The sequence below is a fragment of the Lepisosteus platostomus genome, chromosome 26, assembly GCF_059453375.1.
Source record: "Lepisosteus platostomus isolate fLepPlt1 chromosome 26, fLepPlt1.hap1, whole genome shotgun sequence".
Lineage (NCBI taxonomy): Eukaryota > Metazoa > Chordata > Actinopteri > Semionotiformes > Lepisosteidae > Lepisosteus > Lepisosteus platostomus.
This window is the reverse complement of record NC_142636.1, coordinates 13,413,280-13,440,357: the sequence shown is the minus strand read 5'-3', so window position 1 is coordinate 13,440,357 and position 27,078 is coordinate 13,413,280. Positions and strand designations below refer to the sequence as shown.

Here is a 27,078-nt window from a genome sequence, read left to right as displayed (position 1 = left end):
CGCCCTCATCTCCTAGTATCTCACGCCCTGATCTCCCAATGACGACATAGTACCTCTCGCGTGCCCAGCGTGACCACGCGATAGCGCCGTGCAGTTTGAAGCGGCGGGACCGACTGCACGTACAGTATAACTGTTCACCACGGGACCATCACTGCCCACAAAACTGGTCCTCGTGCTTGTAAGGATTCTGTTCGCGTGTGCTATCAAATGGGCCGATTTCACGGTGACGAGTGATCATATCGCCGTCCCCGCCGAACGGACATCCGTACAAATTCTGCAGCGCTGTACAGCGATCATTACACCCGAGTGCCAGCCAAGCTCACGGTAGCTTCTAGATGCGCGCAGTGCACAACGTAAACAGGTTGCACATGCACTGAAGTGAGCATCGCTATGAGCATTTCCACTAAGATAATTCGAAAAGCATGTCGTCATCACGAGATAAGGGGGGCTGTTTTTTTCTGCTTCCCTTGTTGGCAGCAAAGCGCTTCCGTACCAGATTACTCATAGGAGCTGGATACCAAGTAAGAAGAAATCCGGATTCCTGTGAAACCGCGGTCTTCTTGGACTGCAGGGAAAAGCGTGCGAAATTCATGTTGCAGCTGTTGGTTTTATTTTTTGCTGTTAGTTGTTAGCTGTTACCGAGCGCACAGAGCAAGACGAAACACGCAAACTGTGACGTCAGCGACTAGGACCGGATTTTATAGTCATGTAATAGGCATAGTCATGTTAATCTGCTTGATTAAACCAGCATTGCGAAATTGAACAGGTCGCGGATGGCAGATTCGTGCGGCAACGCGAAAGAGCACTAAAACGGAAGAATAACGTGTCGGCATCGGTGTTCACTATTTGTGTGCACCTTTTTATATTGTATGTGAGAGAGGAACACCCGGTTCTACGTGAGTTCAAGGTAATGATACAGGTGAGTGTACTTTACAAGAGGTTAAGGATCCTTAGAAGGGCATCGCTGATAGTATTATGTACGATTCTGGTCACTACGGTGTCGAATCGATATTGCTGCTCTGGAATGACAGTCGGATATAATGCGGGGATGAAAGGTATGTCCTGCGCTGACAGACTGAAGGAACTGAACTGCTTTAGTCTTGAACGGAGGAGACGACGGGAGTACCTGGTTCAGGTATTCAAAATCCTCGAGAGCAGCGACAAAGCCAAGCCGACCTCTTCAGAATCAGCGGTGGACACGAGTGGAAATGACACGGATGAGCATGTATATCTGAGAAGAGAGCTGAAGTGGGGTGGGGGCTTTTTTTACACAAAGAGTTGGGGGATTATGAACAAGCTAGCCAACCAGGCTGTTGAAGCTGATAACCTGGTTTTGTTCAGGCGACGGCTAAATGGGATTCTCGGATCGATTGGCTGCGAACCTTCCGAACGGGTTAGAAAAGCCAAAAGGCATTTTCTCGCTTGGGAACCCTCCGTTTCTGGAGCGAAAGAACGAGCCAGCAACCCACAACCGCACAGAGTAACTACACAGCATATAAAGCGAGTAAAAATGGACGCTACAAATGTGCTCCTGTGTATTTAATATTCAGCGTTAAGATTAATATCAGTGTGAAGTGAGGATATTAAGAATGTCAAATACGACTCTTTCGAGTAATTCGAAAGCTCGGTTTCTAAGAAGGAACTCTGTGGGTGTGGCAAAACCTAAAGCGATTGAGCCACCAGCTCTTCAGAAACGAACTTTATTCTTTCATGGTTTTACGCTCAGAAAGACTGTACCGATACAAACAGGAGGCGGAAAGAGAAGTATGTATTTTTTTTTAAAAAAAATGTTTGCTACGATGAGTATTTCTGCCCGTCTACCAACGTCGATTTTTGTTTTTAAACTTGCCCATTGCAACGGAATGAAACCCGGTTGGAAAGGGTCCGGGTCGGCGAACGGAGAGCGGCGACGCGAAACGGTGACAGCGATATCCAAAGCGGCGGCTTTGTGGCGGGTCGTCCCGCACTTGAGATGACTACAGAGGCGTACGGTGGCTGTAAATGTCGGGAGTCGTTCGAGGCATTAATGAAGATCGCTCTTCACGCGTCTTTTATTTCAAAGCCGGTGCAAGTGTCCCGGAAAAAAATATGTTGGTTCTCAAGAGTTTGCGGATTCGGCACAAACATCTGTCGAAGATTTTGTTTTTTTTCTGCACACAGGCAGCAAGCAGGAACATAAGCACAGCCCAGGGGCATTTATTTGGAGACCCTCGGAGATATTAAAAAGATATTGCGTCCCTGCTGTGCGGAATACAAAAACATGCGCAATAACAGAATTATTTCCTGTTCCGTCGTTAAAACGAAAAAAGCAATTACACATACGGGCTTCGTGAGATAGGAAAGGGCTTTTTTCTTTCCACCTAACACGAAAACAAAAACAGAAGAGGTCCGGTATGCATTTTCGTTCGGATGAAGTCTAACAGCGTCCCGAATTCAAACCCGAAGCGGTTATCTGTGGAAATGAAGTAGTTTACTCCACAGCAAATTGCAATACGGAAATTCAGGGTGTATTAAAACACACTTATAACCTCGCTTCTTTCGCCTGTAGTCGTCAGATTTAACACATAAAAAAAAAGGTTTCTGCTTCCATGTTTTTTTCGAAGTCTGTCTCATTCCACATGAGAAATGACAGAAACGAGGAAACGGTGTTTTTTTTGTCTTTCCCAGCAATATTCCTAGAAGACGTCCGTGCTTTTTGTATTGTACAAATACAGTGAATAAAAATAATAATTTCGAAGTCGCTGGACACCTGCATTCCCAGGAAGAAAGGAGAAGGAGTGTCTGTGAGCTCTGTGAACGTGTAGCGGGGAAGAATGTTTCGCTCCAAGGACACGGAATCTTCTGTCCGCTACACATTCAACAGCCTTATCAGGCAGATCTGAAATACAACCGTCGAGACACAGACACATTGCCTTCTAATCGTTTGACTTTTTACAACCGGCTGGGGTGGGAGGAGGTCTCTAGGGATGACGTGCTGACTGCTCAAGGGACCGGCGGGGTGGAAGGGCTCGGGGTGACGTCACACTCGAGGCGCTTTCTCATTGGCGGATGCCGCTCCCGGTCGCTCGCGCAGGTCGACGCCCGGCTGAGTGAGGAGCAGCCGAGCCCTGCATCACGTGTGAGACACGGATCGAATCTATTGCTCGACCTGGGGATTTACCTAACGGGACCGGCACAACGTGTGAGGTGTCGGTATTTAAGGACGAGGAGAAGTGGTTAAACGTTTTAAAAACTGGATAAAGTGTTCAGTCAAAGGATTCAGTTTAACCAAAGTCATTAGGAATTGATTTGGAAAAACTAGACACGGAGAGCGCCTGGGATATAGGATGTAGAGATATCCGTTCAGAAACAGTATAAATACTAAATTCACGGGGTCCCACCCTTCGTTTCATTTTCAGCATCGCATTAGGGCTCCAGTTGCCGACGATTTTACGGTGCTGTTGATCGGGCCAGTGAGTCTGATGCCCATCAATTTCTGACGTCACCCTGACAGACCGAGAGTGGGATCTAATGGGTGTTAGAGGGTAAAACGTAGGTAGACGTCTCTGCCCAGGTGTTTAAAATCCAGGGCCCAAATTGAGCGTGCCACAGTTGTCACGTTTCATTTCAAGAGCATGAAGGCCCAAATGTCAGACTGCGTTTAATTGTTTTAGGAGATCAAACGGATCGCAGAGTCTAAGAGCTCACCTGATGCAAGACGTTTTTCGTTTTGTCTTTAGCTGCGCCATGACGGAGACGTCGAAGAAGAAGAAGAAGCTGAAGAACGCGACGGAGGCCTTGGACAAGAGCCAGCTCGACGCCAAGGAGGTGATCGCGGACCTGGTGAGCAACACCACCAACATCGCCGTGGCGGGGGAGCGGGGCCGGGCCAAGTCGTCCTTCATCAATGCCGTCAGGGGCCTGAGGGACGACGAAGAAGGAGCGGCCCCCGGCGGTCAAGAGGAACCCGCCGCCGAGCCCACCAAGTACCCCAACCCTAAGTATCCAGACGTCCGAATCTGGGACCTTCCAGCACCCCCAGCGCCGGACTTCGACCCGGAGGAGTATCTGGAAGACATGAGGCTGGGTCGCTACTGTTCCTTCATCATCGCCGCTTCGGAGACCATCGACCACAGCTACTACACGCTCTCCGCGGCTGTCATGGCAACCAACAAACCCCTGTACTTCATCATTCTGGCCTCCCCGGGGGAATCTCCAGAGTGCCTGCAGGAGAGGAAGAGGCGCAGCGTGGAGGGCTTCAAGACGAGGGGGATGGAGGCGCCCAGGCTGTTCCTGGTCTCCTCCTGGGCCCTGAGACGTCTGGAGTTCGTGGACCTCCTGCAAGCCCTGCAGACGGACCTTTCGGAGATGAAGATGAACAAGCTCCTGATCTCCCTCCCCGCCTTTGCGGCCCCGGTGCTGAGGATGAAGAGCAAGGCCTTCAGGAACGACATCATGAGGGAGGCCCACACCTCCGGCGGGATGCCCGCTGTGGCCTTCCTTGGCGTGTGCTCCAAGCCGGACCTCAGGGGCCTGGAGACGCTGCTCACCAGGATCCGGGAGTCCTTCGGTCTGGACCGCGCCTCCCTGGAGAGGTTGGCCAAGCAGGTGGACCAGCCCGTGGAGCAGCTCAGGGCGGCGCTGTCGTCTGAGATCTCCTCGGAGGTCAGCAGGAGCCTGGTGAAGAAGCTGCTGGCCCAGGTGAAGAGCCAGGACTCGGCGGCGGCCAGGGTGCTGGACTCCTCCCCCGCAGGGGGGAAGAAAGTGAACAAACGGTTCTCGGCCAAGTACAGGATGCTGAAGTCCGCTATGGATGAGCTGGAGAAGGATGCGGAGGCTGTCCTGGAAAAAGCCTGGGGTGGAAAAGATTAGAACATATGAGTGGTAAAGTCTAGAATAACAGGAGTGGGTTCAGCTCTCTCTTCCACAGCCAAGATGAATGTGAAGAAGTTGACTGACACTTGTCTCCTTCGGGTGTTCAGTGGTGAAAGCTCCTGAGGCAGTTATATAGCACAGTAAACCCTTTGTTTAAAAGGCTAATATGGGGGGCGGGGGGTGGTGTTTGGTAAATCACAAATGGCATTTTCTCAGCCAAAATATGAGAAATGTTTATTTACTATATATGCTTTTTGGATCTTTTGATCTATGCTCACAATTGCAACGACCGCAGTCAGTGAAAATTGTTCCTGTGCCTATTTTGGACGTTAATATGCAAGCTATTTATTTAATGTGTTGTAAATAGACTGTATAAAATTTGCTTAAGCATACAGAACAGCCTTTGTAGGCAATTGACCTACACAAGTGATATGCCTGAATTTTAAACTTATGCAGTGTTTATTTTTACGTTGTTTTATTATTTGTGCATTTTTCAGTTATTGTGGGGAAGTCAGCGTTTCTGAATTTAATGGAAAAAAAAAACCCTTTAGCAGATTTTGTCCGTTAAATAAGAAGTCTGTTAAAGAGAAGTACGTTAAACCACAGGTTTACTGTATTCATGTAAGCTTGTTCCTTGCCTATCTTTGGGCTCTTAGAATTGCAAACTTATTATTACAAAATCTGTTACCTTGTTTTGCTCAAGGGGCTCTTTATTTTGCACTTTTAAAACTAACAGATAAAGCATTCCTAAAATTGATAGCTCATTAGGAGGCAGGGAAGAAATGCTTATGCAAAATAATACAAGGACAAGTGTCTTTTTATAGAGCAGGATTTTCAGCACACACTTTGATCACTTGCATTTTCTGTGGTCTGCTTGATATTAACACAAGCTAACCTGCTGGCCTAGTCTGTCCAGTCAAAGGCATCGGTGAGAAGGTGTCCTCAACTGGCTTTTGACAATGGACTCCTGAGACACGTGAAGAGACAGGTCTGCTAGGTACTGTAGAGCTCTTTATGGGATGAGATTGATGAGGGTTAAAGGTTATGGTATTAATCTGAATCTTGGGTAAGAATTTGCATTCCAGTGAACGTTCATGTTCCATGTTCAGTGTCAACTCTGGATGTCTGTAATAAAGCAGCAGGGCAGGAAAGGACAGAGAGAGAAAAACAGAAGAAGGCATAACAAAAGGAACATTCTCCCCTTCATGCTCATGTTTCATTCCACAAAGAAATCCAGATAAACCCCAGACTGTGAACATCTGTAAGGTTAAACATCACCTTGCTTGGTCCGTCGTCTCACGAACGGACAGTTTTTGTATTTCCTGACTTGACTTTGTGAGGAACAGTCATATCGAAAGTGAAGGTGTAAAACCCGCCTTTTGGTTTTGGTCAGCTGACTGTCTGACTCGGGGACAACAGTCAAGGATACATTGTACTCCGCATGACATAAATCATTGAAAGTGTTTTTTTCTCATAACTAAACTCCGCCATTCCTGCCCCCCTTTCAAAGCTCGAAGCAACGGAAATCACTGCTAGCAAGCAGGGGGACTTTTCGCAGGAGTAAACTGGTAAGCAAAAAAAAAAGCGTCTCGCCATCCAGGTCTCACACCGCGGGCCAGCGCGAATTGTCAGCTCGACGTTACCTGCAAGATGATTCATGAATATTGCTCAGAATTTGACTGATGTTGGACCCTGTACACGTTATTTAAAAAGAGAAACTTTATTCTTAACCAACTAGGTTCGAAAAAAAAACTTTCCTGCCAGGAGTTTGAACTGCAGGCGTACAGCTGTAAATGTAAATCTTGTAACCTGGTGTCTTCCGTTAGATCGTTTACAGCAGCTCTCACTGGCAATGATAAGCAAGTGTCTACCGATCTTTATGTTTCATCTGCTACACATTGAAAAACTACTACATAAACTAGAAAAAAAAACGTGTTTCCTTGTTTTAGACAGTGTGCCACAACATACAGTACAGTGTCTTTAAAAAGTCCTTTAAAATGACTTGAAGATTGCAGTCCATCAACCGCCCCCCTCACAATTGAACTGCGCTTGAACAGTTCTGTGAGGAGGGGTGGACAAACATGGCCAAATCTGTGAGTGCTGAATTGGTACAGACCAATCCAAACTGAATTCTGGCTGTCATTCCAGCAAAACGTTCTTCTACAAAGTACCTCTGCACGCACCAACTCAGGGGGGTGTACATGTATCCAACACAACACTCTCGATTTTCAGTTGTAATTATTTTCCCGAATGCTGGAGCATGTGTTTTTCCCCTGGAGGCTGTGTGTCACGGTGTGTAAATAAAAGGTCAAATACATTTCGATTTTAATGTGTCTTGATTTCATGCTGTTAGGCCACAGAGTGTGATACGTTAGAAAGGGTGTGTAGGCAGTAAGCAAAACAACAGTGAGCAAATCTGGCGAGATCTCCTTTTAAAGTCTTCACCCAGTAAAGGAATTAGGAGATGAGAGAATTGCACACAATGCACAACATCCTGGCCCTGAATATCAATAATAAAGACATTATGAAATGGAGCCTGCCCCGTGTGGTTTGAACAGGGAAGTGAAACAGCACATTTGAGCTGGAGAAGATCTCGTGGACAACATGTACAGAAAACCCTCTCCTTTGGTTGCGTTGTGACTATTTGAATATGCTTGAGAGCCTGCACTCTTGGAACTACACCGCTCACGGATACCAAAGTTTCATATGTCATGAAAATAGAATATTCCAGCGCGGGGAAGGAATTGTTTTACTTGCTGTCACAAAGTGCATGCAGATACCGTTGCATTCCCACGAGCACCCACGAATTAACCTCACGCACTTTGTCTATTTAAACTCGCGCTCTGCAACCTGTCCTCGCTCACTATTGAGGTTTCCTCAGCCTGAGCTGTGTATCTAGTTAGCGATTGTCCCCGCCTCCTCGTTTGTTCTTGTGACCCCCTGGATTTCTGACCCGCCGCCTCTGATCTCCAAACCTCGCTCTAGCCTCACGACTTGGATAACGTTCGCCTAGGAATTCAGCTTTCTCTCTCACTCTCCGCAACAGGGTCTTTTCCTACCTTTTTTTCCCTTGGAGTACGTGACACTTGCATTTATTCAGCTCTAGCGAAACAATTCCCGTTGGCACTCCGTACACGGCCTTCCCAATGCCATCCGTCTGCAAGGCTCGTGTCACTCAGAGGGCTCTTCCTCCACTCTGATTCAGTAGATCATGGAGCCCCTGCTTGTCTCTGGGACAGCAGAGGGGGTTGGCTTTGCAGCTCCCCCTGTGACACATTGACATGCAGACTCCAGTGGTGGTGAATCCATGTGGGCTGTAAGCACACCTCTCCCACTATTTTAAAACCCCTAAAATGCCATTTTTTATTCCGGGGCGTCGGAAAGCAAATCAGATTATTGGCTACAGAAACTGGAACCTGGCAAGCACATTCGTCTCCCAGCAGAAAATAGTCTTCACCTGGTCAGTGTCACGATTATAGTCCCCCCTCCTTAAGGGTGCTCCAGCCCTTTCACGTGAGACTTTATTCTGTGCACCTGTTTCATATTCCCAGCCCACCTTAAAAGCCAGGCGCTGACGCTCATCCGGGCTCTGCATCTGGTTTCCGTACCGTGCGAGTCCGGGACCTGGAAGCGCCTGGTCCCGTTAAGGTTTTAATCTCGGTTCCCGTTCCTGTTCCCTGTCTGCCGGTTCCGACCCGGCCTTCATGTTTTAATTCCTTGTTCTGATGGATCTCCTGGTTTTGGACTTACCCATTTGTTTGGATACTCTCTAAGGATTACTCTTTTGGATTGTTCGCCTCGGCCACACCTCCCCCGTGCACCAGCGCACCTTGGACACGCCCCCCTGTCTTCAGCCCCGTTTTCCTGCATGACGTTTCCCCAGTGTTTCCCCACTTCGTCGGATTGTGTCGTCCGCATAGGGTCCGGAAAGAACTGTTCGTTACAGTCAGGTTCTCCCTTAGCATATTCATAGGATATTCTCTAAAACCTCAAATTTAAGACTTAAACATTTCTCCCGCACTCTTTTCCTTCTCCAGGCACACAATCTCAGGCTCTAGACTGGAGAGCCGTATGAAGAAACACAGGAAAGCAGTGGAACCCGTGGAGGAGAGACCTGAATTGGTAAGCACACGGAGTCTTACAAGCAAGCGTCTCTCGACGCGCGGGGCTTCTACAGGTGCAACTGTCTCCTTGCACACGCTGGGGAAGACGCATGCCCGCGCCAGGGATGTTGCGCACAGGTTTGAATGGACAAGATCCCCTTCAAATGGATCGGAAGCCAAGTTAAGTTGCCTTTAGTGCTGCTGTTGTTTTTGGAAAAGCTGGAGTACGGGAGGCGGCCTGCTGGTTCACACTGCACTCTTGAAAGCACCAGCTGTGAGCCTGAGGAGAGCAGCAGGGACTGCAGAGCCCTGTGATGGCCTTGGGCCTGTTGACTGCCAAAAAGAAACCCTAGAACAAGAAAAAAGGAATTGGAACTGAACCAGGCAGTGCAACAGACTGATCTGTTCATTTCTACCTAAGATGTTTCCAAAGGGATGCAATAAGAACCTTACATTTAGCTTTATTGGAATTTTGGTCATAGTTCAGGTTTATACTGTAATGCAAACCTGTTCCTTTAAGCCTTACAATCTATAGAGAACATCCTTTACATCTGCATAGCCACAGTCTGATACAAAGGAGACAGATTAGCCACAAAGCACAGTGAACTTGCCATGAGTAATCTGTTTCACTTCCTAAAAAGTATTTATTTATTCCTTTATATGAAGGTCAGCATTATCAGTTCCACAATTAAAACATCTACTGCATTCAACTGGGTTAATTTAGACTTGGGTGGATTGATTCCATTATTCAGTGGGAAACTGCAATGTATTAACATGGCTTTTACTGGTTTTCCTGGTGCAGGAAATGGATACAAAGATGCCCTCCGAGACCCTAGACAACCACCAAGAGATCATGGAGGAGCTCTGCCAGCTCTTTAACAGTGAGGATTTCTGCGACGTCCAGCTGGTCATCAATGAGAAGCTCTTCCTGAAGGCCCATCGAGTCATCCTGGCTATCGGCAGCGACTTCTTCCGCCACATGTTCTCCAACGACTCCTGGCAGGAGAGCAAGCAGAACGTGATCCAGCTGACAGAGCAGGACAACTGCGTGGACTACTTCCAGGACTTCCTGCGCTACTTCTACACTGGCTGCATCACAGTCAATTCGGAGAACCTCTTCCCCATTTACATGCTCTCGGATAAGTACGGCGTCCTGGCTGTGAAGCAGGGCTGTGAGAAATTTGCCCTGAAGAACGTCACCAACGGTCCCATCAGCCAAGCCATTGCCTGGTGCCAGCAGGCAGCATACATGAACTTTAAGGAGCTAGAGGAAGCATGCAACAAATTCATCGCCTTGAACATGATGGCTGTTGCCAAGTCCGCAGAGTGGCTCTCCCTAGAGCCGGAATATCTCGATTCCCTGCTGAGCCGGCCCGATCTGGTGGTGGAGAGCGAGTTCGAGCTGTTCTGAGCCGTAAAGAGGTGGTTGTCGCAGAACAAGGGCCACGCCGACGAGATTCTGAAGCACGTCCGCTTTCCCTTAATGGCGCCCGAGGACGTGTACGACCCCGGCTTCCTGGATTCGCTACCCGAGAAAGTGAAGGAGACATTCTCCTCCCAGAGCGTGCTGGTCTACCAGGTCAACTCCCTCCCCATCGAGACCATCAGCTTGTTTCATGACGTGCTGTCGCCCCCATTCTCCATGCGGCTCTACACCTCTCCAAATTTCGGCTGCTCCCGCAAGATGAATAACTTTAGCTGCTCGTCCAGCGTCTCCATTGAGTTCTCTACGCGGCTGTTTCAGTTGAGGACCTCCTGGAGCATCACAACTCAGGGAAGCTGCCAAGACCGTTACCGTGGAAACTCGTGCACCAGCAGTGCGTGCCCGTCCTGGACGTGCCGAGTGAAAGAGTGCAACCTCAGCGGGGAGAACCATGACCATAAGCTGTGCCTGCTGCTGTACAAAAACATTGATGAGAAGTGGCTCGTGTGCCACTATAAAACGTACGACATTCCTCACGGACAAGACGTGGGGCTGGGGAACCTGGTCAGCAAGTCTGAAAGAGAGCAGTGCATGTACAAAAACACAATTTTCGCCCATTTCATTGGGAAAACACTTTGGAAGAGGCCTTAGGAGGAGGAGGAGGCCAAAAGGCTCATGGCTGTATCAGCTAGCAATGCCTGATTGATTGTTTTGCCTGAAATCTTTCACCCCCATTCCATTGAAGTACTAGAGTCCACTGACCATGGTCAGTCAATATTATTCTTATTTAGCACCTTTTAATCCAGAATATTCATGGCACTTGAAATCAATTATATACATAAAAAACTACAGTAAACAAGAAATACAGTAGACGTTTATATAGTATATAGTATAAATGTGAAATTATAAGAAGGAAATTAAAAACGGATGGCCATTGAACAGTCAGCTTTGAGGCAAGATTTAAAAACATGAATAGAAGCTGTATTTTTAGTAAGGTCAGGAACACCAGGGTCCAAAGAGGAAGGGCTGCTGCTGAAAAAGCCTGGCATACAGTGTGAAAATCCTGGGAATGTGGATGAGCCTAGAGCCTGGACCAGGTAAAAATGATATAATGAAACAAAATAATATAAATGAACAGTTATTATCATTGTCATTGTTATCACCATTAAAGTTATTATATACTGTACAGTAGTCACAGTTTTTTTTTATTCCTGAAAGGCATAGAAGAATAGAAGAAACCAGAAAGGCCAATATTACTATTTTAATTCCAAATGGCAACATTTTGTGTTGTAGCATATGACTTAGCATAAGATTTGTGAAATACGAAGGGTGTCGTATTTATTAGTACTGAGAAAGGGAGGTGAGGAAGGAGTTACTTTGCCAGCCTTTATATGAGGGTGTTCCCCAATATCAGTTAGGAAACAGTGGTAGTGTAGTGGTGGCAGATGGAACTGTATTAGGCAATCCATCCATTTTCAAGATCTGCCCAGTCCAATGTAGGGAATTCCTAGGGCTCATATTTTTAAGACTTTTCATCCCAGCAGATAGCAGTGCTCTGCACAAAGGACTGCTTCACCCACCACTGAAGAACAGCACCCATCTTGGGGGCGGAAGGTGGCTCCAGGGTTTACACACCACTCTTACAAAACGTATTCCTGATGACTCGTTAATGATCATAAGTAGTCGGGGTCTCAGTTTAAAGTTTCATTGAAGAGACAGCTCCTCCTATAGCACTGTGTTTCCCCGTCCCATTTAGAAATTGTGGTCCAGGAGGGATGACCAGTAGGGGGCGGTCTTCCAGCACCACTTCAACCAGCTTCAACCTGCTTTTCCCCGGAGGTCTCCTCTCCCCGTACTGATCAGACCCAGCCCCTCTTAGTTTCCAAGATCTCACAAGACCAGTATGTAAGGAGAGCAAGCAGGAAGATTGCACATAGTATATCATGACAATGTTAATAGGATATGGTAGTAGAGAATAGAGGAGCTTATTGCCACATGTTTGCTTTTGAGTTTGTTTCCAATGATCTATGAACCACTAAATTGACCAAACCATTGTTTTGCCCCAGAGAGAAAGCGATAATTGAAGTAGTGATCCATAGGACCTGCTTGACTGGAGGATCCCCAGAAACAGGGTGACTCACCCCAAGCCTTTAAGGTGAAACTCAGATATCAAAGGGCTCAGCAATGTGCACAGGAAAGACTCCAGCAGCCCTGCAATATTTTGCTAAGCATGCACAGCTTTGATATCCACTCAGCTAGCCCCTAACAACTATGCACTGCCTTTGGTACACTTCGTATTTCACAATCCCATTGGAATTCTTGGTTGCGCCAGGACATGCACAATACCGCAGACAGCACCACACAATGTAGACAGTACATTACAGAACAGTACATAACAATCGATAGTACGTACAGTCAACAAACAACAGAAAGACTAAATATGTGAGAGAGAACAACAAACACATGGTAGATCAAGTCAACAGTTTATAGTGCAGAGGTGCATTGAGTTCTAAGGCATTGCAATGAGCTGTTTATGGGTAGAAGCTTCTCTCTCTCTCTAGTGTCTACTTAGACAAAGTATTACCTAATTTCTAACAAGTCTCCAGTCTCAGTGCCCAGAGTTTATGGGGCAAGGTGTCAATTCTATCTGAAGTGAGCATTCCTGCAGGACGTTTTGTTTATCAGCATCCTGTACAACATTTTCTTGCAAATGTGTGTCGTGTGTGTGTGTGTGGTAGTCGGGGAGGAGGAGGGAGAAGCGATCAAAACGATTTAGAGAGAACGGACAAAGAGGAGGAGAAGAAACTGTGGCTTGTTTTCAGTTTGAAGAAATATCTTCGAGGCCAGTGAGGGCAGGATGCTAAACCCACACAGCACTGATAAAGAAACAAACCTCGTCAACTGCTCAAGTCTTGACTCATAACCTGAGGTAAGTGCCTAAAAGATGTGTTGTTCCGTTTCAGACAAAATGAAATAGAAAGTTGAAGACGGGCTATTTGATCATATAAGTGGTGCCTAAACTCAGATCGCCATTGTTTGTTTCTTTCGGATGAAAAGTCTCTGACCAGCATAGCAGAACTTCCTGTGAAGAGTGTTTAGAAAACAATACAGCCATACAAATCTACTCTACTACTGCTCGGACAGCTGCTTGTTTGAAGTTTGGGAATTTCAGATTAAAATAGAACTCGGGGCTTTAATATGGTCCCTGATATAAGATTTGTTTTTAAAAAATGTTTTGGTTTTTTTTTTATTTCCTGCAAAATAGTGCTTGAAAGTGTATAGAATGTCTCATACCGTGAAAAAATAGAAGATAGGTAGCCAATGTTTGGTAATCCACAAGGCCGTAATGTAGAGATTATTCGTGTTATAGCTGTCATACAGAGCCGTTACTTTGATCGTGACAAGCTATCTGTAACTGGAACAAAACAGCCATATTCATTCTGTTCTGTACTTAAGAAAAGAACAAAGGACTGACACTTTCTTTGCCTTTTCTGTGCCTTTCCCCCGCCAGGCACAAGTCTCTTGGTTTTGCTCGTTTGGCAGGTCTTGGGTCATTTTCCAATGATCAGTTTGACTCAGGAAAATTGATCAAACTCGCCTAACTGGTTTAATCACGTTCGTCAGCTATGTAGAGGCCAATCAGGGCTGCGGAGTGTGCTTGTTTTCATTTCTCCTGATCTCTGGACCACGAAATTGACCGGACCATCCTTTTGCCCCAAAGAGAAAGCGATCATTGTGAAGTGGTGATCCATAGAACCTGCTGGACTGGGGGATCCCCAGAAACAGGGTGAGTCACCCCGAGGGTAGGAGATGCTAGAGGCCTTTCAGATGAAACCTCGGATATCAAAGGGCTCAGCAATGTGCACAGGAAAGACTCCACCAGCGCTGCGACGTGTTGTGTGTTTTTTTTTTGCAATGTTTTGCTAAACGTGCACAGCTTTGATTGATCTCCACTCAGCTACCCCTAACTGCCATTGCATTGTCTTAGGTACACATCCAGGGGTGACTCAGACCTATAAAGGTTAACACCTACAGACGCTTTGAAGCTACAACTCGCCAACAGAAACGCTGGAAAAGACCACCCCCACCTTACCCATCGGCCTCGTCCCGTCTTGTTTTTCAAAGAGCCTGCCATCTTCTGCTCGGGGCTCAAGTCGGCTCTCGTTTTCGCCCTGGTAAGTGTGATCGGATTGTTAAGGGATAGCTATCGGCGAGTCAGGGGGAAAGATGGACATGCTCTCTGTGGCTCTGTGGGGTTTTAAACTGGTCATTTGTTCTCACAGAGCCAAGCGAATCCAAAGCAGGGACAGTCTTGTGAATGATGGGAACCTGCCAGCGGGGACTCAGGGCTGCCCATCTGGAAAGTGGGCACTCAAGCCACGAACAGCCTCTCAGACTCGTTTTTTTGTTGTCCTGTGAACAACAAGGCAATTCTTAACGACAGCGGTTAAACATCCGGGGTCCAATGTTTCTCACGAATCTGTTTTTAGATGCGTTTCCACTAAGGACAACTCCCCCCCCTCGGGATCTGGAAACCCCCCAAATTAACATTGATCTTTCTTCTTTCCGCAGCGGGTTTTCAGAACCATGTGGAAGGCTGTGTGTCTCGCCGCCGTGGTGTGCTGCAGAGGTAATAACGTGTTAACTGCGTCGTTAGCGCGACGGTGTCGTTGGCGACAGCTGCAGGTGATGAGTCTGTTTGTGGGTTGCAGTGGCCCCGGCTCTGGAAGTGCTCCAGCCCGCTGTGGCTTTCGCCCTGCGCGGGGAGACAGCTGTTCTGCCCTGCTCCATTTCTCCCGGAAGCGCGGCCGTTGAGCGCAGGATTCCGCAGTGGTACTACGGTCAGCGGGCCAACAAGACGGCCAACGTCTATCCCGAGAACGAGCTCTCTTCCGCTGAGCACAGGGGCCGCGTCGTGATGAACCCCCGGGGAGACGACAGCCTGTCCCTGGAGATCCGCGGCGTGCGCCCCGGAGACCACAACACCTACTACTGCGCGCTCTCCTGCCTCCTCAACCAGACCTACTACCGGCTGACGGGGAACGGCACGCTGCTCTTCGTGCACGGTAACGAGAGGCCGAGACCTGGAGTCTTATCTGTTAGCCTGAAATATAATAATAATAATTGCTTACACTTATATAGCGCTTTTCTGGACACTCCACTCAAAGCGCTTCACAGGTCATGGGGATCCCCTCCACCACCACCACCAATGTGCAGCCCCACCTGGATGATGCGCCAGAACGCTCCCCACACATCAGCTATCAGTGGGGAGGAGAGCAGAGTGATGTAGCCAATTCATAGAGATGTGGCTTTCACCAAGACACAAACGAATCTGCAATACAAGAGCCGTTTTTTTTTTGTAAAGAGCAGATGAACCCCTGTAGTGCCTTTTTTTTTTGGGAGTGCAGGTCCCCTCAAAAGAGTGAAGGCTCCGAGCTGTGGTGTAGGGTTCAAAATAGCCACTCGGGGGCGCACAAGATCAAGTCAAATATAAAACCGTTACCGAAAACGTGAGATAAAAACGACGAGGTGATGTTTATTATTGTTGTTTTAATCATGGCTTGTAAAAAGGAGCAATATGTTTTAGTTCTGACAATAATAATAATAAACCTTATTTTATATAGCGCCTTTAAAGGTGGCTTCTCAAAGCACACAAGATTTGCACAATGGAAAGGAGGCACAATGAGAGGAGACAGTAAATGGGGGTACTGACTTCAGTAGGAGCAAAGGTGCCAAAGGCGCCAGGCCAGGCAGAGCCTTAAAGGTGAGCAGGAGGATTTTGAAGTCACAAAACCTGACAGGAAGCCTTTGCAAGGACTCCAGGATAGGAGTAATGTGATCACTTGCACTGGACCTGGTCAGGATTCTGGCTGTTGAATTTTGGACATACTGCAGTTTGTTCAATGTGGATTTCAATTCGGGAGAAGACAAATGTTTTGATCAACCTTTCAGCAACAGTTAGTGATAACACAGGACATAGTCTGGCGATATTTCTGAGCGGAAAGAATGATTTTTTGACAATATATTGCACATGTGGGTCAAATGTCAAGCCTGGATCAAAAATAATGCCCACGTTTTTCGATTTAGACTGAAGCTCCAGTACAGAACCATCTACAGATAGGGGTACAGGATTGTTTTTTATGAAGTTGATGGGTGGTGCCAATAAGCATGACTTCAGTCTTGTCACAGTTTAGATGAAGGAAATGTTGAGTCATCCAAGTGTTTATGTCAGAGATGCAATTAGAATAGAGACAGCCACATCAGTGTCAGGTTTGGTATGGATGTAGATTTGAGTTGCGTCAGCATAGAAGTGATAGTTGGGGCCATGTGATTTAAAAAGCTGACCAAGTGGAAACATGTAAATGCTGAAGAGCAAGGGGCCCAGTATCGAGCCCTGAGAGCAACAGCTGTCAGGCTTCATGGTACTAATGGCTTTACATTTTAACATAGATGATTTAGAGGGGGTTACAATCAGGGATATGGGCAAGGTTTGGAAAAGCTGGAAGTAATTCATGTAGCCTGTCTGCCTTCTCTTCTTGACCCGGTTTTGTCTTATGCTGGGGCTCTTGTGAGCTCCGGACATGCACATCTCAGACAGAGACTTAATTGTTGGGAAAGTTTAGAGAAGAGTCTCAGAGGGAGACTCTGTTGTGAAACCAATTAGCATCGTAGCCACCTTTTTACCAACAGAGAGGGCCTTGGGGAGAAATCTCGTTAGCAAAGCTTCAGCCCACTCAAAAGGGAGACTCATTTCCTTGCAAGCTGAAAATAGAGATCTCTCTTATGTGTGCTTATTGTGCAATTCGTTATCCTTATAACCATTTTCCTGTGTTTGAACTTATTTTACACGTACTGTAAAGCACTTTGAGATGGAACTTCAAAAGGCTATAGGAAATAAATTGTATTATAATAAGATTCTAATTGTTTTAATTAACCTCTCCTCAAGGGGGCGCCATAAGGCTGATCCTCTACAGTCCTATTATGTTAGACTGCAAACCCTCTCAACTTAGGGGCAGAGCAGTGGCTCTGTGGCTCAGGATCTGAGCCTGTGGCTGGAAGGTTGCCGGTTCGAATCCCGCGGCTGACAGAGGAATCCTACTCCCTTGGGCCCCTGAGCAAGGCCCTTCACCCCAACTGCTCCAGGGGCGCTGTACAATGGCTGACCCTGTGCTCTGACCCCCAGCTTCTCTCCCCGTCTGTGTGACTCATGGAAAGCAAGCTGGGGTATGCGAAAAGACAAATTCCTAATGCAAGAAACTGTATATGGCCAATAAAGTGATCTTATAATTAAAAGTACCATCAATTACACTAGTAGCAGCCAAGAGCTTAGGAGCTCTCTAAGGTGGTGAGCCTCCCCATTGGCCACATTCCCTTCCATGTGAATCTAGTTACAGTCAAAATGAGGCTTTCCAGTCTTGAACAGAGAAGACTGGGGGGACCTGTATTAAAAATTATCAAAGGCAGAGGGCCAAACAGACTGGAGGGCACAAACGGAAACTGTGCAGATGTGTATTTTTAACTGAGAACAGGAAGCCCTTTACACAGGGGAGTGTGGGAGAAGCTACGCAAGTATACTGCCAAAGCCTGTACCCGGGCATCTTGCAGGAAAGAGCTAGCGGAGATCCTTGAATCCAGCTCAAATGGGACAAATAGCCTCCTCTCATTGGTAACCCTTCTTATGTTGCAGTTTATCTGGGAGAGAAAGGGGGTTTGCAGAAAAAATAATTGATTCATTTTACAACAGCCATGCAGTAAAATTGACTTTGAGTTTATTGTTATTTTGTTTTACAAATCAATGGAAAAGGTGCACCTCTAACAGGTTTCCAAGAATATACATGGAGGTCAAATGCATTGTAATAATCTAATAAGCCAGCTCTCACTCCCTACAGTATGTGTTGTGGCAATGCTTCAGACAGCTGGGCACACGTACCAAACCCATTCCTAGTGTGACACTCCCAGGGGTTGGGTTGCTGTAACAGGGTCTTTACAAATATTGGGGTCCAGAAAAATGGACACAAAAGCCGGTAGAAGCCAGAGTTATATTTTCATATAGTGAAAAATGAGCAAACCACAAATACAAGCAAACAATCAAAATCACTTCTTTTGTCCCCTCCCTAGTGATACTGCTGGCCAGCTCACAACATTACCAGCTTCCTAAATAAAGTTTCTCTTTCTAACCTTTTCTCGAAACAGTCTCTTTCCCAGACTCATAAAAAATACTCCTAAAAAACTCACAGATCCACACAAGTTCCAGTTCAGCTGATCACTTCTTTCTTCCATCTGGTGACATCACACAGAAAAGATCTATGTTCTGTTCACAAACAGCTGATCAGACCATTACTAAAAGCCTTTACTTCCTGGTTTCTGAACTATCACCTGACCACTTGTTTCCTAGCGACTGGTCAGGTGACCGAGGGCGGCAGCTCATTCCCCACAGCATTCTGGGGAATGTAGTTCAGATAAGAATCTCCATCTTGTCTGAACCTACTGCCTTTTTATAGTAGGATTACATTCACAATTGTTTCCTCTCTAACAGAGCCCATCCAGATGTCTCAGTCTCCTTGCTTGGGGAAGAACATTACCCTCTCGTGTCGTGTTGTGGTTGCCAGGCCTGATAAAGTGCAGCTGGTCTGGAGAAAAGTCAATACCTCACTGACGGCAAGGAGTTTTGTGCAATATGTGCCGGACAGTGGAATGGTGGTCATAAAGAGCCAGCTGACAATCTCCAGTTCTGAGGAGGTAGAGACCTACACCTGTCTTCTGATGTACGACTCCCACCTCCGCCTCCCAGGAGAAAGCATCTCAATCAGTAAGGAGCTAGACTAAAATCAAACTCGTTCTGCTTCGAGATGAGAATGCTATGCTGTTCTGATGTGGGTCACTAGGGTCATGAATACAAAAATAATTGTGCTTAATTCTCCAGATAAACCTGTAGTGCTTTATTTTATAAGGCAAATGGTAGCTTTTAATAAAAAAAAACAATAGTTTGTTTTAAATTATGGGTCTTATAAAGGACATATTTGGCTTTTATTGCAGATAAAGGGTGATAACCATTGACACAATCTTTATATGTAGGATATTAGTCCATTTATTCATCCTTCTATTTTCTAACCACTTTATCCAATGCAGTGTCCTAGGGGAGCCTTACTTATCCCACCAAGCAATGGGAGCAGGGTGGGGTACACCATGGATGGGATGCCAGTCCATTACAGGGCACACACAGACACAGACAGAGACACAATCACACTGGGAAAAGTTTTCTCAGAAGCCAATTAACCCACCATAGTGACTTTGGACTGTGGGAGGAAAACGGAGCACCCGCTAGAAATCCACCTGTATACAGGGAGAACGTGCAAACTCCCCCCTGACAGCACCCCAGGTCTGAATTGTCCGTAGGCGCGTTAGCGCTGTCAGGGACCACTGCTAATCACTGCGCCACCACGCTGCCCTACAGTTAGAAGCAGAAATCCACAAATCTAAATCAAATCTAAACCCCTTTCAACAACGATCCTCCGTCGCTCCACACAGATCATGCTGAAATGCCTCGCTCGGGTCTTGTGTCGGCGACTGCAGCGCTCTGTCTCCTCCTCTCCAGGCTCCATGAAGCCGCCGGTCCTGCTGTACATCGCCAGCCTGATCATCTCCCTGCTCACCCTGCTGGCCGTGGCCGGCGTGCTCCTGTTCCGGAGGGTGTGTGCCTGACCTCTGACCCCAGAAGCGTGACGCACAGAACGAACTCGAAACCTCTTCTTGCCTGGCGAGCGGCCAGAACCAAAAAAGCTGCAGTTTGGGTGGATTTCAGAGACCGTGACTGCCTGCCCTTCACACGCCACTGCCCTGTGATTTCCAGTCTGCTCTGTCTGCTCACAGCGTTTCTTTCATGCTCACACAATTCTATTCCCTATACATTTTCTATACAGCTACTTTATCACCTACACTGTTGAATATGTCTCCTATGATCTTCTAATTCATGCCATTAGAATTATGTCCCCTTCTGTTAAGGGAAGAGGTTACAGACTGGATGGAGTTCAGCTGTATGAGACTGACCTTTGCGTGAAGAGATGACTTTTTCTGGTTGGTACAATATTATTCTCATGTTTTACATCCTCAAGTTTCTAAAATAGCAGTTAATCATCTTTTAAATCGGTTGGTTTATACTTTGCTTGAATGGCTAATTTTGTAGAGCCTACTAATGGTTTATTTAATCCACTATTTTCACTGAATGTATTATTGTGAAGAGTGTGCTCGCTTTGTGTACTTACATACAAGCAAGAATAGAAATATGAGTTTGATCAACAGACTGATCATACTTGATACCAGAAATGATCTATTATCACACAAAAGAGTTTCTACAAGTCCTGCCTTGCAGAACAGTTCATCGTTTGATTGCTTTCACAAAAAATGCACATGTCCAACAAATTTTTGCAAGACACAAATTCAAATCTCTGTACTAGAGACAAAAATCAGTTCTGCGAGACTCACTGGGACTCTGTTTGTCACACCAGAAAAAAACCAGACACCAGAAAGTGTTGAGCTATACTGTACCATGCGTAAGCAAACTGCAATGACTAAATCATTCAGTCACCAGTCATCCTAGATCATACATAAAGAAGGCCGCCAGTGACCTAGGGCTGGAGGGAGACACTAGCGAATCTATTCAGAAACGGTTTTACGTGACTAGAACACACTCTTAGTGAGGCTGCGAGTTCTATGTTTTAATTAATTTTTTTTATCGAAGGAATCGACTGCAAACAAATCTTATTTATTTTGAAAGAGGTCGGACGTTGCGGGCCGCAGGTTGAGACCCACTGGCAGAGCATGCATAGGATACATTCAGGTGACAGCATCGCGAAACCCTCCCCGTTACAAACAGCTCAAACATTGAAACTCACCGAATTCGTTAGAGCCGGTGTGTGCAGTTGAAAAGCAGCGTCCGAACCGCATTCGTTCCCAAGATATAGCGAAGGTGTGTGTCCTCACTCAGCTTCCCAAGAACGGCACAGGAGGACAAAAAAGATGAGAGTTGAAAGTCGAATCTGAAGTAATTTCGCTTCGATATCCGTCACATTCCTTATCGGGGAAACCACGTGACCTGATATAATGACCTTTTCTACGAAACAGAAGTCGAGGACTAGGAGACATCGCGCACACTTCAGCTCTGCATTAAGTAATAGACGAAAAACAGCTAATGTACTTGATCACTGAATACGACGGAGCTTGGTATCGGTGCACTTGGATATATTTGCTCCGCACAACTTCAAAGAATTGATATTGAAAGACAATTGTGTTTTAACTGATGTCAACACCTGCAAATTGGTTTCTCGGTCTTTCCAGGCGTGGAGTGTCACTTATTTGTATATTATGGGCGTATTTGTGTGAATAGTAAAATAAATCCAGTCTCCAATATCTTAAATATCTTAAAGTAACCACAGGAGTTGCCGTTTTAGGATTAAGGAGGTACCTTTAGGAAGCAATTTCATTTTCAAGGTTTAGAATGAGCAATGTCCTACATTGAAACAGCAGACCACAGCAGGCCTGGATTCTGCATTTTGTGAGGGACACTGTACTGAGTTGACCTTAATTACAGATCAGCAAAACAGTCGTATTTGAAAGTATGTGTACTTGCTCCTAAAACTATGTAGAGAGTATCTTCCATATTGTATTGTGTTTGAACTGGAACATTTTTACAATTATACAAATTTCTCTTGTCAATCTGTAATTGATAAAAACTATTTGCTATTGTCCTGTACAACCAAAGCTAGCCACACCTCCTATCCTCTGTGAATTAGAGAGAAAAATAAAAATAAAAAGTGAGATTTTATGTCTGGACATATTATAGCTTACTGTGAACTCACAACTGCTGCCTCGGGTTTTACTTTTTTGCTCCGTTTAGGGATAAAGCAGAGTGGCCATTTTAGTGAGTTCAAGCAGCAGAAACCCCATTTAACCCCATTTAATAATAAATGAAGGGACACCCTATACACTACAGGCATCTGTACATCTAACCCTCCCACATCTACACACAACACAAAACCCCAGTCAGAAAAACCATAGGTGCTGAATGTGACACAGATGGAGTCACAGAGGTACAAATAAAGGTTAATTCCTTGCTGAAAAAAATAGAAAGGAGAAACAGATATGTGGCTGTAGAGCCTTCTTCAGGTGTGTGTGAGAGAGAAAGGTGATGAGAATTTAAAGAAGAGGAAAACAGAGTATAGAGTAGGGTAAGAATGGGCAGCCCACCACTCAAATATATTAGGGTCAGTCCTACAACAGTACTCAAAATATCATTGAAATAGGAGCAAAATGTGGTCTGGAAAACCACTTTCCAAAAGGTCTACCAGAAGAGTCACAGAGTCACTATTTTGAATGTAGAGTGTGGACAGGGGCTTCGTGTTGCTCTCTATATAGAAACAGACAGAAACATGGGGGTTGATATTTTGCGACCCTCTAAAAGCTAAACAGCTGTTTCTTTTGTACTGCACATTTGTTTTACCTGTGGAGCAACAGGTGTGTTTGGCTGCAATCTCATGGCACGCAGAAAAGGAAACACACAACACACAGATTGGCACATGTTTATTTCAGAATTCTGCTACATGAGAATGGATGAAGACGTGATGTTGGAGCTACATGAAAACCTGCTCGGGGAGGAGGACGGAAATTAAATAAGAAGAAAACAAAACAGTGATTTCACTCATATGGGCCATTTAAATGTCTTAGGACAAGTGGCTAAAACTATCGCTCATCAAAATATACATGCCTGCTAAAACCAAAGGAGTAGTAGAACAGAGGCTTTGGAACATGCCAAGCTGGATAGCATGCTATAAGCAAGTTGATTCTGACCCACCAAGAGAGAAACGCATTGGACACAACAACATCTCATCTGGTTCTGTGCTTCAACTTACAGCATGGCTAAATAGTTTAATCATCTCACCTGAGTATAAGCAAGCAGATCTGGCTCCTAAAGTAATAGGGCTTGAGAGCTCTTGGGCAGACTGGACAAGCCTGACCCCTTCAACAAGCGAACACAAATATCAAACCTCCTTCGGTTACAGAAACACTTGCTGTCTGAGAGACAGTCTGACAGTCTGCTCTGAGTTCTTGGCAAGTCTTATTCTTGAGGACATCTTGAGGATTGCTTTCAGATCTGTCTCTGAGTTTCTGTCAGGGATCACATTTCCTGTGGAACCAGGGAAATCCTAAACCTTTCTTGAGCTAGATGACTACAGATCTGGAAGTGTAAGAGCATGCCTATCACTAACACTCATAGACCCCCCTCCACATTATCACACTCATGCTTCAGAGCAAAGATCACTGGACTTGTGAGACCCAATCGAAATATTGCTTAGTTTAACCTCGCTTCTCTGGTCCAATCGTAATTCGTCGTGAATCCGAACCTGTCCAGTTTCAATCTCGGCTGCAAATCACGTTCAGTGCAGATCAGGGACTTCAGAAACATTTGGCGAATGTTAATGCAGAGACAGTCTTGCTAGTTTGCTTCTGTTTCTGGCAAGCGCTGTGGAACGGGGCTGAGAATGTGGAAGAGGAATATTTGTGTGCGTGTGCGTGCGTGTTATTGTGGATTCCCAGGATCGGTCCATTGCGGATGGTTAATGTATCGTTCCAAACTGTGGCATTAACATACAAAGGTAACATACTTATTCAGAAGAATACAAAAAGAGAACTCTGTAGGAAACAAAATGCTGTTTCCATCCACCAATTAAGCAGCAGGAAAAGATCTGGATTAAATCTGCTTCAGGTCACCTGAAATATATTTACATTAATAATGGGTCCAAACCTGAAGACATTGCAATGTTTAAGAGACCTAAACAGACTATCTCATGCAAGACGTACAGTATCTGCAGACCCACTGGAGCTCTGGCTGTGTAACTTCCTCTTTGTCATAAGGACGTTTTCATCAAAGTTATCAAGAACGTCAGAGAATAAGACGAATGTCTGGGTTGTGGTGCAAGAAACAAACAGTGCTCTGTTCTGATAACAAATATATATAGGAGGACTTTTAGAGCTTCAGGTGCAAACCATGTGTCTTCCCTTGAATGAACATTGAAACGTTTAACAGCCAAGATTCTCATCATGGCACAGCAGTGGAAATGAGTCCACACATAGTCTCTTTTAAACACAATACAAAAACATATTTCAGAGCTAATGGAGATGTCGTCCTTGCAGGAAGTATAATGGATGAGTCAGTGTGAATATTCCCTTTTACTAATTGATGGCTTAGTTTTAAATTTTTTAAAAAATTTTTACAACCTTTCTTAATTTGTTCTGTTTTTTTTTGTTTCAGTTTTTCAGGGCGGAGGTTGAAAAACGAGTGCCATCCCATTGACAGTGTTTTTTGTAAAGCGCCACCGCTATCGAGGAAGAGCAAGAGGGGTTTTCTTTCTACATAACAAAGGACGTGTTGATAAACATTTTTAAAAAAAGAAGCTTTCAGTGGTCAAAAATACACCTATATACAGTATATAATTGAGATAAAAATAATACTAAGACATAGAGAAATAACATGGACGTTTTTCTGAGTAGTATGCAGTATATAAGGCCATGTTTATGTATTTGTGACACAGTCCTGGCATAAACCTAATTTCAGGAAACTTTTCCGGGGTTCACTTGTGCTGCAACACATTCAGTGTGGCCTTTTTTTCGTTGGTGTGTTTGTTGCTGCTGCCATTTTGCTACGGCCGTTTCCTTGATGTGACTCCCGCCAATCCGGGCGCGCGGGGGAGAGACACGCCCCCTTGGCGGGTGGGCGGGCCGGAGCTCATCTCCCCCCCCCCCCCCGGGGCAAAGACATCTCGCGATCCGGTCTGGCGGGAAAGAGCGCAGTCAGAGAGGAGCTCGTCCGTTCGGCTGGGGACGCAAACAAACTGCGTCTCCGCGGCTCAGTAGTAGGTGCCGAGATGCGAGGAGACGTGGGTGCCGGGCAGCCTGGGCACGGCCGGACTCTGGTAGATGGTGCCGGTCGCGGAGTTCCAGTAAGGCGACGGAGGTCCGAAGAAACTCCCAGAGGTGACGGGCATGGGGGAGCTGTGCGTCCCAATGTAGTTCACTTTCGGCTGGTGGCTGTGGTACGTCTGGACGTAGGGGACCTCGGCGGGGTACTTGAACACCCCGGAATCGTTGCCGTGGTTCTGGTGGGCCTGCGAGATGCCCTGGAAGTCGAACTTGTAGGCGTAGCGCTTGCCGTGCACCTTGGTCATGATGTTCTTGTCGTAGTAGTAGCGCAGCGCCCGGCTCAGCTTGTCGTAGTTCATGTTGGGCTTGCTCTTCCTCTCTCCCCAGCGCCGGGCCACCTCGTCCGGGTCGGTCATCTTGAACTCCCCATTGGTGCCCTCCCAGGTGATGCAGGCCGAGTTGTTGCTGTCGGACAGGAGCTCCAGCAGGAACTGCCACAGCTGGATCTGCCCAGAACCTGCAGGGGGGGACGGGAATATTGAAATGAAATAATTCGGGGCGGGGCAGGTAAGCTCAGGCAAAGCAGTTCCACTAATGAGAAAATGAGTCGATGCTTTCCGTTCTGAAATGTGCCTAGGACTTCAGATGAAAGCATGCAACTCCACTGAAGCGGTAAATGCATTCATAATGGTGTTTTGTCGCCATCTAGGGGGCATATTTTGCCAATGCAATGATGGTTCAAAAGCAGTCCGACTACAGTACTTCTTGTCCAGTAATTTCTTATGTGGGAGTCTAATATACAACAGAATCTGATCAAGTGGGATTATGTAAAAAGCGTTTGGTTTGCTTTCTGGGAATGACAAATGTACTATAGATGCATTTAGATTAATATATATATATTCCAGTTTAAGGAAAATTCAATTGGTCAATTGATAAAGATAAAAGATTAAGAGCTTTATCTCAATTTGCACTTTTCATGATTCATTAAAGAAAACTAGAGAAACAATAGAATTTGAAGTCTGAAACTACTTCCCTTGAATGCAGTAATGGTCTTTCATGGTGTCGGCACAACATAAAACTTTCAAATCAATAATCGTTTTTAAATCAAAGTTCCTAATAAGTACTAAATTCAGTCCTAAAAATCAGTTCTGGAGATGTGAAAACACATCACCCATCACGTAAAATAAAATCGAGTTCTACTTTAAAAAATCTCAACAATGGTTACGGGAAAACTCATTTCACTGAGAGAGCAAACTCCGGAAGAGAGTTCTGTGATCGGTTACAACAGGCTCCTGCAATGTCTGGTTTCAGCCAGCAGATGGCAGTGGAACTGCAATAATGAAACGCGTGCTAGCTTCTGTGTTTGCGCCTTTGTAGGGATGCATTGACACCACCACCCAGGTGTCATATCAGACAGGGTTGAGATGAGCAGGATTAACAATGATGAAACTAATGACCAGACGCACAAGATCACTTACAGAAGCGTCTTAGAGTGCCTACACCCGCCACAAAATACGCCCCTCACCAAAAACAAGAAATGTCGGATGGATTAATCCACCAAATCCCGAAAAGAACTCGAACTGTAAGGATCTACCATGTCCAGGAGAGCAGATGCCTACTGTTAGTACTTCATGCAACAATAAATATGGTGCTATAATTGTGTCCAGCATTGTGGTCTCCCTCCAGTACTGCGCTATACAAATCGAAGATTTTCCGTTCAGAAAAACGTGGCAAACTCAAGAGAGGTAACCCTGCAGTTTCCCATCTCTGGGATGGCTGGCACTG

The 27,078-nt window shown here is 45.9% G+C and overlaps 4 protein-coding genes across 14 annotated transcripts in view; 3 read left to right on the top strand and 1 right to left on the bottom strand.

Moving 5' to 3' along the window:
* Positions 1–153: 153 nt before the first annotated feature.
* Positions 154–7,171, top strand: LOC148640238 (interferon-inducible GTPase 5-like). Of its 5 annotated transcripts, none has more exons than XM_088621408.1 (2): positions 154–907; positions 3,720–7,171. In XM_088621408.1, the coding sequence occupies exon 2, from the start codon at positions 3,727–3,729 to the stop codon at positions 4,849–4,851; it is 1,125 nt and encodes a 374-aa protein (XP_088477534.1). In that variant the 5' UTR covers positions 154–907; positions 3,720–3,726; the 3' UTR covers positions 4,852–7,171. The 5 variants fall into 5 exon arrangements, with proteins under 5 accessions (XP_088477534.1, XP_088477533.1, XP_088477535.1 ...); XM_088621407.1 differs by having other exon boundaries at positions 157–919; XM_088621409.1 differs by lacking the exon at positions 154–907 and adding an exon at positions 972–1,764.
* On the top strand, positions 6,283–11,566 carry LOC148640237 (BTB/POZ domain-containing protein 17-like). Its single transcript, XM_088621414.1, has 3 exons — positions 6,283–6,422; positions 8,892–8,976; positions 9,760–11,566. Exons 2-3 carry the CDS (start codon positions 8,926–8,928, stop codon positions 10,366–10,368), a joined length of 660 nt encoding a protein of 219 aa, XP_088477540.1. The 5' UTR covers positions 6,283–6,422; positions 8,892–8,925; the 3' UTR covers positions 10,369–11,566.
* Positions 11,567–12,032: 466 nt separating this feature from the next.
* LOC148640236 (uncharacterized) lies at positions 12,033–22,207 on the top strand. 2 transcript variants are annotated; one of them, XM_088621413.1, is made up of 7 exons: positions 12,033–13,309; positions 13,892–14,167; positions 14,369–14,543; positions 14,953–15,010; positions 15,093–15,446; positions 18,917–19,189; positions 19,976–22,207. In XM_088621413.1, exons 4-7 carry the CDS (start codon positions 14,968–14,970, stop codon positions 20,080–20,082), a joined length of 777 nt encoding a protein of 258 aa, XP_088477539.1. In that variant the 5' UTR covers positions 12,033–13,309; positions 13,892–14,167; positions 14,369–14,543; positions 14,953–14,967; the 3' UTR covers positions 20,083–22,207. The 2 variants fall into 2 exon arrangements, with proteins under 2 accessions (XP_088477539.1, XP_088477538.1); XM_088621412.1 differs by having other exon boundaries at positions 12,034–13,309; positions 14,369–14,555.
* Positions 22,208–22,941: 734 nt separating this feature from the next.
* fli1rs (Fli-1 proto-oncogene, ETS transcription factor-related sequence) overlaps positions 22,942–27,078 on the bottom strand; it is a 35,480-nt gene continuing 31,343 nt past the window's right edge. For all 6 annotated transcript variants that reach the window (XM_088621402.1, XM_088621399.1, XM_088621401.1 and 3 more), the window contains one exon: positions 22,942–25,810. In XM_088621402.1, coding sequence (XP_088477528.1) covers positions 25,281–25,810 — 530 coding nt within the window. In that variant the 3' untranslated portion in view covers positions 22,942–25,280. The remainder of the gene's footprint in view (positions 25,811–27,078) is intronic.